Raw genomic sequence first — 9,759 nt, forward strand, 5'->3', positions numbered from 1 at the left:
AAATCCAACCCCGTCTTAAAGCCTTCCAGTTTGTAAGTGCATATCACTAGTTTAAAAACTTAAATAGAATTCTATATAGATTTTAAAATTGCTCTTCATATGCCAAAGATTTTTTTTTTCTCATGCTTTTATAGCCCCAATCTCACAATTGGGCTTAAAGCCAAACTTATTTCTATAAACACCAGACCAACTGTCCAAATTTTCCAGGTAAAAATGAGTTAATAAAACTTAATATTGTTCAAAGGATCTTAACACATACAATTATTTTAGAGTCCTTGAATACAGATTTTAGGAACCAAGTTATGTTCAAGGTCATCCCTTTTAAGTTTTTAACCAACCTTTCCCCCATCATGTTTCATAGTATAAAATCTATACTGCATGCTGGAGATCATAAAACCCCTGGATAGAAGAAACCGGCCCAGGAATGCAGGCAGATAGCTCTGCAATTTGCAAAGTTCTACTCATTTACTCTTTAAAGGATTTTTTAAAGAATATTCTAACATGTTCTTTTGTATTTTTTACAGTGCTGGAAATGCTACTGACATTTTCACTGTCACCATGTACTTGTCAAGGGGAGAAACAAACCGTCAAGCCTAAGGCTAGTCAATGTTATGAACTCAGAGGCCATTTGCAATTAAAGTGCTCTCTTGTAATAAAAGCATCAAAAAGTTAATACAAGTACTAGTCTTAAGCAGTCACACATCTAAGCCACATTTATTTGCACATGTATAGTAATGGCAACAGATACTCCAAATTCATACAAATTTATAAAACAACAAAGTTAATAATCACTTGGTACACTTGTGTGTTATCTTGCTTACAGATTCAAGTGTAGATGAACTTCCTTCATTCTGTAAACTTTCATACAATACTTAACAAAAAACTCTTGAGAACACATATTGGCATGTTTCAGTTAGAGCCAACACAAAAGTTAAGACAAGACCACAAACTCAACCAAGTTTAGAATATACTTTTCTACCTCCCTCCCCTAGAAAGTGATTATTTTCTTCAACAGATGTATATGCTGTATCACACAAGTAGCCATGGAGACAAAAGAATGATGCTCCCATAATCATGAAGAAAATGCCAACCAAATTATACTGTTTTATCTACCAATAATGATTTATATAGGAGAAACAGGGGGGGTGCTTAGATTAAAATAACAAGGGAGATTAGAAAAAAATAGTGAAAGATTTTGAGAACTGTGTTCCCCCTGAAAGCTGCAAAGATCTGACTATGACAACTCAAAATAATCACGTAAGGCAAATAAAAATGAAAAAAACCTTCAAAGACATTCTAATCACTTTCATTATCTAGTGATAAAAGCTGAAAATGATATCAAGAGAGTATTTATTATACAAGTGTCAACGAGGACATTCCAAAACTAATGAAAGAAATGCACATTTATTTCTACAAAAGCAATGTATAATACAGAATCAGAAGGGAACAGACTTGAAGATTTACCTATTAAAATATACAGATTCTTACTGAAGAGTATAGGATATTTAAAAAAGATGACAAGGGATGTTAATCTTTTTTTATTATTATTATTTTTACATATTTTGGAACCTCACATAATTTTGATAAATAACTCTTACAAAATTATGCAAAAAGTACAAGAATGTCTGGTAAACAAACAGTCTGTATTTTCCAAAAAGATTTTTTACAACATGCAATTCTTAAGGCAGCATCCTCCTTACAAGGAAAGGTAATCCTTTTACTCATCAAGAAATCTTCTGCTGCAAAGAATAGGCTAAGAAAGCCTGGCTTCTTCCATTAACGCCTTTTGTCTTTCCTGTCTGATTTTCGGTCTCTTTCACTTCTTGAAGATCTTTTGCCTGATCGACTACTCTCTGATATAGACCTCTTTCTGTCGGACCGGGAATTCTTATCCTTTGATCCTTTTGTATCTCTACTACTACCACCTTTTGAAGATTTGTGACTTCTTTCTAGTCCTGATGTATCCCTTCGCTTCCGATCCACGCTCCTTCTGTGCTTTCTATCTCTGTTATGTCCCCGGCCCCTACTCCGACTTCTACTCTCACTGCTACTAGTGGTGCTGCTGCTACTGTCTCTGCTGCTGCTGCCACTGGTGCTGGAGCTGCTACTGGAACTACTGCGACTACTACTGCTGCCACTGCTGGAACTGCTTCCACTGCTGCTACTAGTGGAACTACTACTAGAACTACTACTGCTACTGCTGCGACTTCTACTCTTGCTGGTTTTATTTCTAGCTCGCCCTCTACTTCTGCTCCTAGTTTTGGTTTTGGTTTTGCTCTCTGAATGTACTGTTAAGACTGGCTCTACTGTCACCTCAGTGAGTTTTACAGATTCCACAGGAAATTCCTTCCTCTCAGGTAGTAAATGCCCTTGCTCCTGAAAAACCTGAATTGATGGCTGTAAAACAGCTAATGGCAAAGTCTCAGGTTGAGAGAGAGGCTGGGCTTGGAGCAGTGCTTGGGGCTGGGGCTGGGGCTGGGATGGGGCCTGGGGCTGGGACGGGGGCTGGGGCTGGGGCTGGGACGGTGGCTGTGGCTCAGGCTGCAGCTGCGGCTGAGGCTCAGGCTGAAGCTGAGGCTCAGGCTGAGACTGAGGCAGGGGCTGGAGGTGAGCCACAGGCTCAGGCTGGGGCTCAGATTCTTTCTCTTCTTTTTCCTCAGGCTCATTTTCCATTTCTAGAGCACTGGCATTCTCTTTCACAGGAGAAAGAGATTTACATTCTTTATCTGGCTCAACTTCAAATTCCATCTCTGGCTCCAGTTCTTTGCTAGTTTCGTTTTCTGAAGGTTCTACACTTTCCACTTGATTGGTTTCCATTACCTCCTGCTCAGCAATTACATTTTTGACACTTTCGACCATCTCTAGCACATCCATAACTTCTTCCGGTTGACTATCCTGCTGCTTCTCACTTTCCCTTACCTCAGTTTCCTCCTCCATCTTGACCTCCATTTCCTGTTTTTGTTCCTCCTCCTCCTGTTCTTTCTCTGCATCACTATGAACTATACCTATCTCCTTTTCCTCTTCCTCTCCTGCTTCCTCTATTTCTACATCATTGTGCTGATTACCTGTCTCCTCCAACTCTTCCTCTCGCTGAGCCACCTTACCCTCTTCTTGTTCCGCCTTCTGTTCTTCATTACGCACCACCTGATGCTCTTTTTCCTTCATTGATTGTCTTCTAGGCCTAGCCTCCATTTTATTTATTTGTTCTGCAAATTCGATGCGTCTACCTTCAAATAAAGCTAAAGGATAAAAATTTACATGTGTAAATAAAACATTCAAACTCACAATTTGACACTTAGGTACAAATTGTTATCAAGCTTTATCTAAGTGTCTTTTTGTAAAGAGACACAAGACTGATTATGGCAAGAAATTACAAACTGAAATGACACAAGCAAAGTTCCCCCGGAAACCTATATAGTAAGATATAAGTAGCAAGTAACTATACCACATTAACTGATGGGAAAAAAAGGACAATTTTTTGCTTTTCTACTTCATGCTGGATGAGAAAGAATAAGACCTCTCTGAAATAAAATCATTCTTATGCCATCATGTCCTGCATGAATGTTTCCTATCCTAGAAAGACTAATCCTCTAATCCCATCTCAGCAGTGTCTACTTTTGAATGTGTGCTCCTTCTATGGATTACACCAATGTTCACTTTTTTCTTGCTTAATCAGCATTTATGTCTGGGTATAAAGAAGTCATCCTATCCAAACGCTTAAGAAATACACATGCACTAAGCACTACCTAAAACACAGTAAATTTCAGGTTAAATTCCATCATAAATCAAATGCTCCTGCACTCCAAACTCATTAGCATCTTAGATTATCTTTTTAAAAAATCAACTGCTGAAACCCTATTACAGGACACAAATGTTTATGTGTGGGTGTATTACCTTACCCATTTAGAAAATTTCACTGGAACTCTTCACGTACACTTACCATTCATTTTTCTCTGTGACTCTTCTATTAATTTTTGGGTAGCTGGACACATTCTTCCAGGAATATAGAACAAATGGGGCTTTGTCTTAGTTCTTATATATTTAATTATCTTGGCATTATGTTCATTCCATTCTTCTTGCTAAAGAAAAGGTAAAAGGTGAGGTTTTCGTTAACATGAAGGATTACCAATCCTAGAATTCCAATTCCAAACTACTACTCACCAGCTGCGCAAGCTCAACCTTCTGTTCTAAAAGCCGCAGTTCTGTCTGTTTAGCACGCCTCTCTTCAAACAGTTCTCTCCTCTCATTTTCAACTTGCTTTCTTTCTTCTTCTGCCTGCACTTCAAGTTTTTGTTCAATTTCCTGGCGCCTCTTTTGCTGAAGATAAACAATTATCTTTGAAAACTTACCACACGTTCTGATTATGTGAAACGCTGCAATTTTACTAAGTTATCTTTATATGCTTCATATTTGCAATTCAGGATACCAAACTTAGTACTTAGCATTTGAGGCTAATCGCAATTTCTCTTTGAGGAAACAGGGACTATGTAAAAACCTAAATATCAAGGACATTAACCATATTATCAATAACCAGTCCATTTAAATTAACTGTTAGGCAACATTCTTTCATAAAACCTAAAAAAGAAGAGCAATGTCTTTTTAAATTATCTTCATAGTTACTCTCCCTTCCAAATCAGATAATGTGACAGAAGTGACATCCTATTTTCACACATTATTCTTTGAAGACTTTTATATTCCTTAGGAAAGTTAACATACAAAAGCTCTAATAAAACTTTATTAATCTATAACTGAATTGTTATCTCCCTTTCCACCATAGTTCTCCTTTGAGAAGCAGTGACTTGGTATCGAACACCAAGGACACAATATTATAGCTTTTATAAAAAACCCTCTAGAAAGACTGCAGTTGAATGAACTGTAGAAGGCAGGGGATGTTTAGGCTTTTGCTTCCAGAGTGCCAATTATTGTCTCTGAGTGTATAAATAACTTAAAAATTATAATCACTGAACTAGTTACAATGCTGACCAAGTTCAACTCCCTTGTTTGAAAGAAAGCACTCTGAGGCCTAAAGAAATGAAGAGTCTTGTCCGAAACCACAAAATGAGATCGTTGTAGAGCTGAGATCAGAACCCAGGTTCTCCTGAGTCACAGACCAAGGCTCTTTGCACTGAAAGAGAAGTGCATGCAGTTACTTCATAGGACCTCAAAAGAGACCAGTTAAAAATATAACAACTTCAGAAAATTTTATAAGTTTTTTCCTTGGCTTTAATTTAGGCCTGCAATTCAGTTTTGTTTTTTTTGACTCTTCTCAAAAACATGTAATGAACTCCTTTTGAACACTTAAAGAAGCAAAGGAAAACTATATAAGTACCCTTTCAGTAGCAACAGTGGATTCTTGTTTAAATTTCTGCAAAGTACCCATCAATAAGCCAAATATTCGTCGGTTCCTAAAGAAGACAAAGAAAAAATTCAATTTCAGTAGGTTGCACTTCATCTAAGACCGCCACTTCCTACAAGAAACATACTACAAACACCTGAACAATTCTTAAATATAAATATTACTAAAACTGCATGATTTGACAGGAAATTTTCCCCATTAAAAAAGAACTAAAGACGGGGTGCCTGGGTGGCTCATTGGGTTAAGCCTCTGCCTTTGGCTCGGGTCATGATCTCGGGGTCCTGGGATCAAGCCCCGCATCAGGCTCTCTGCTCGGCAGGGAGCCTGCTTCCCTCTCTCTTTGCCTGCCTCTCTGCCTACTTGTGATCCCTCTTTGCCAAATAAATAAATAAGATCTTTAAAAAAAAAATACAAAACTAAGGATACCTTTGCTTTCCCTTTTCATCCATATTTTGATCCTGGATAAGGTCTCTACGTGTGCGCTCTTTGGAGGTAGCTACAACTGAAGACTGCAAAGCTGGCTGCAGGAGAAAATAAATCTCAGTAATTTAACAACCATATGAAAAGGCAGCACTCTCAAATGTAGTAAAGACGGAAATACTACATTCATCCCATAAGTAGTTCTTTTCATCTCAATTACCTTTTTAACATCATCATCCTCTGGGTCGCTTTCTTGGCGTGATTCTCTCCTTGTCCGACGCTCCCCGCCCAGCCTCACATAGGAAAAATAATTTAAAAGGCCACTGTAAAATCTGACTTAAGTACTACCAAGGACAAGTGATTACTTCTACTATGACTTATTTCCATAAGTCTCATCTCATCAGTCTCCATCCCATTTCACTCTTTCCTCTGGTAGTAAAAGGATAAAATGTGTCACCAGTGCCCAGTCCAAATACTGATCTGTATTTCTCAAGCGGATTAAGTTTTTACAGTACAAGACAGGAAAGTAGCACAAATATTTTTTCGATCTTATTCTTCTCATAATCTTTATTTTGTTAAGATTTCTGTTACTGTTAGTGAACACTGAGTTCTGAGGGATACAGGCTTAGTTCAGTCAAATACCAAGGGAACCGACTCAAAGAAGTGGTATACTACTCAGCTCTAACATAACTCAACAAAATTTATTTTATACCTGTATCTGTGGCTACCTCAGAAAATAAAGAATACAATTATGTCTTCAAATGTTTTCCTCCTACGTACCTACTGACTGCCCCTTCAAGGTCTCTCTGTTTGGCTGGGGGTCCTCCTCCACTATCTGAGAATCCACGCCTGCAATTAAAAATGCTCAGTATCAACGAAAATTAAGATAAATATTTACCCTTAGCAAGATAATTTCATTGAATTAAAAAAAAAAACCTCTTCCAATCACAACCTCAAATGGGCATCCACTCCAAGATGCTTTTTAGCACTTTTTTAAAAATATAAAAATAAATTAAGTGTACAGAAAATGGGTAATGTATTCTTCAGTCTCTAGTTTTGCATATAAATGAAGTTCCAAGATAACTACATAGGAAACTATAGCTGATCACAGTTTAAACAAAGCAAACACAAACATATCTAATGTGGGCTCTACCACCGATTTTGTTTAAACCTATAGTTAATTTAGTAAAAGTATCTACCGTCTTAGCATAAAAATTAAGTCCTAAGAAGTCTTACCTCAGCAATAAACTACCACGTCCTCTACCTCCACCAGGACCAGAAAGGGCCAGCAATCTGGCTTGGATGGGCCTAAAAGATATTTACAGATTGTATGAAAATCATGCTTGGACTTATTTAATGTCACCAAATACTTTCACGGATGCGGTACATCATAAAGAGAAAAATAACCAGAAAAGTTCTAAAAATACGGTTTCAAATCCACGTGCCTCAAACAAGACAGGAAGTCCTATTTTAACTTCTTTGTTTTTTCAAGACCATTATCACAGAAATTGTATTTACTTCGTTGCCACTACACATTAATAAGCTTGGATCAGACCCTAATTTCGTCAACTCCGAAGAAGTTGCACGTGGGAAAGAGGACAAATGCTTGGGTGAGAAGCAGCGGACAACGTCCCAGGAGGGTCTCCGGGCCAATACCCGGTCAGGTAGCCGCCGGTTGGGGAAGGGGCTTTGTGCAGCAGTTCCGGGCCTGCAGGGCCGAGGGCGGGAATCGCAGGCCCGGCCTTCCTACAGGCCAGAAGACATGCCGGCGTAGCTAGGACCCACCTGCCTTCCTCTTGCACTTGAGCTCCGAGACCTACGTCGAGGGCGTGGAAGACTCCCCAACCCATCCAGGACGGGGTTCTACTGCCGCCCCCGGGACAGGCCCCGATGTTCTAGCCTTCTCAAGGCTAGCCGCCCTTCCCGCCCCCATTTCACCCCGGCATGATGGCTGTCTCTCGGAGCCAGCCTGTCTTATCCACTTCTTACCTCACGTCATTCGGATCCCGTCCGGTGAGCTTGCGAATATTCTCATCTACGTTCTTTAGGCTCTCTTTGGCCTTTTCTAGCTGCTCCTGCAAAGTTCTCACCGCGACCGCCATCTTCTCTCTGCAGCAGGCTTCGAGACTGCTCTACAGGCCGCGCCTGGCTCTGTCGCGCCGCGAGACGCGAGAGGACTGACAGCAGGGTCCAGCCAATGACAATAAGCGTTGTTTTGCGGCCTCAACCACTCAGTGTCCGGAAGAGGGAGAAGCTGCCGGCCTCTGTGACTCTGTGCCAATGAAAAGTCTTCTGAGCGGCTGACTCCCTCCCCCAATTAGCTGCTGTGGCCGGGCTCCGTTTCTAGCGCAGAGCCTGGGCGCACTTGAGAGGCTCTGGGGTTTTCGGAGACGCCGCCTCGCTCGCTTGCTCTTGCGGCGCGGAGCGCGGAGTCTTCCAGCCCTTTTAAACTGGGATATGACGTGCCTTGTATCTTTTTTAACCACCTAATTACATCAGAGTGGGATGGAGGCGAGTCTTTTCCCCTCCTGCCGTGTAAAATATCAGATTAAGAAAGGGTGCGGCCATTCTGTCGGTGCGCATGCCCGGGGTGGGGGTGAGGGGGCGCCGGCGTCCCTACATTGGGTTAAACCAAAACGAGCAGAGGGAAGCAAAAAATGAACATGAAAAGTCAATCGTAATAGCTAACAATTTTTTTTTCGATACCGTATGAAACGTTTTATATACCTTGTCTCAACTCAAAGCTTGAATAAAATGCGTATTATTACTGGTAAGGAAATTGAATATGGACATAAGGGTAACTCCCTAGGTCAAGGTAGCTGAGAATCACTATTTGATCAGACCCTGTGCAAGGGTGTACTAAATGAAAAAAGCTTAGATGAGACTGAGACTGGCATTATCGTCTACACCTGGCCTCTACCGCTGGTTAGTTTAAGATGGGGTCTAGAGTAGCGGCTCTATTGTTACTTGTGCATATGCGACAGAGTGTCCTGTGGTTCTGTTCTTTGTACATGGCCAACAAGAACCATTTTGTTCCAGAAATGCATTTGCAAATTACAGCTCAAAAAGCATTTCCTCATAGAAACAGTGCTATGAATAATCTTAGTTCTCATCTTTTAGTCGGGCCTCAAGCTTGCACCAATCATTAGTGGGACAACAGTATTTAACTGGTTACCATCTTAATTCATCTCTTTAAAAGTTCCTTTGTGGATCAGCAGTAATCTAGGCTCTGAGGATAAAACCTTGAACAAGATCGCTGTGGTTCCTGTTTGTGGGGTTTGTAGGCTCCTCGGGGAGCAAAAATCATTCATGTACTCATTCATTCATTCACTGTATTTGCTGAGCGCTTACTGTGTGCCAGGCATTTTTCTAGGTACTGGGATAGTCAGTGCAATAAAGATCTCTGTCTTCAAGGAGCTTGGGGAAAAAGTATGGAGACACAGGATAAATAAGTAAGTTACATGGCATGTTGGAAATGGAGAAATTCTATGGAAAAAAAATAATGGGTAAAGGGGATAAGGGTTGATAAATAATAGTAATTCTGATTAAAAGCATACTTAGTCTCATTGATCCTTACTCTAACACTGTGTAATAGACTAAACATAAAGGATGAGAATGTGGTAATAATAGATCCCAACCACCAAATGTAATACCCTGGTTTTTCTGCAGATCCTATAAATCTTTCCCCCTTTACAACCACCAAATATAACAGTGTTTCCATGGGAAAATGCTTTTAGAGGCAACCAGAAACAGGATCTTTTCCTGCTTGGGTAGGACGTACTACTAGAATCCTGGGCAATTTAACATAGCTTTATGGGGGAGAATTAGGGGGGTTTTGTGTTCAACATTTAGCAGATGCTCAATAAATACTTGTTTCCCATCAATTCCAAAATATTCTAAGAACACCATGTTGTTTGAGAAATCAACCTTAGTAAGTTGGTCAGTTGGTTACTCTTTTACCTCAGTTGTGCGCTTGGACTCCT

The 9,759-nt window shown here is 40.1% G+C and overlaps 1 protein-coding gene across 1 annotated transcript; it reads right to left on the reverse strand.

Moving 5' to 3' along the window:
- Nucleotides 1–682: 682 nt before the first annotated feature.
- Nucleotides 683–7,930, reverse strand: PNN (pinin, desmosome associated protein). Its single transcript, XM_032871228.1, has 9 exons — nt 7,766–7,930; nt 7,013–7,084; nt 6,557–6,625; nt 5,997–6,069; nt 5,783–5,877; nt 5,330–5,405; nt 4,162–4,317; nt 3,941–4,079; nt 683–3,239 (listed from the first exon to the last, which is right to left on the reverse strand). Exons 1-9 carry the CDS (start codon nt 7,876–7,878, stop codon nt 1,777–1,779), a joined length of 2,256 nt encoding a protein of 751 aa, XP_032727119.1. The 5' UTR covers nt 7,879–7,930; the 3' UTR covers nt 683–1,776.
- Between the last annotated feature and the right edge of the window lie 1,829 nt (nt 7,931–9,759).

The sequence above is a fragment of the Lontra canadensis genome, unplaced genomic scaffold, assembly GCF_010015895.1.
Source record: "Lontra canadensis isolate GAN:19392208 unplaced genomic scaffold, GSC_riverotter_1.0 scaffold42, whole genome shotgun sequence".
Taxonomy (NCBI): Eukaryota; Metazoa; Chordata; class Mammalia; order Carnivora; family Mustelidae; genus Lontra; species Lontra canadensis.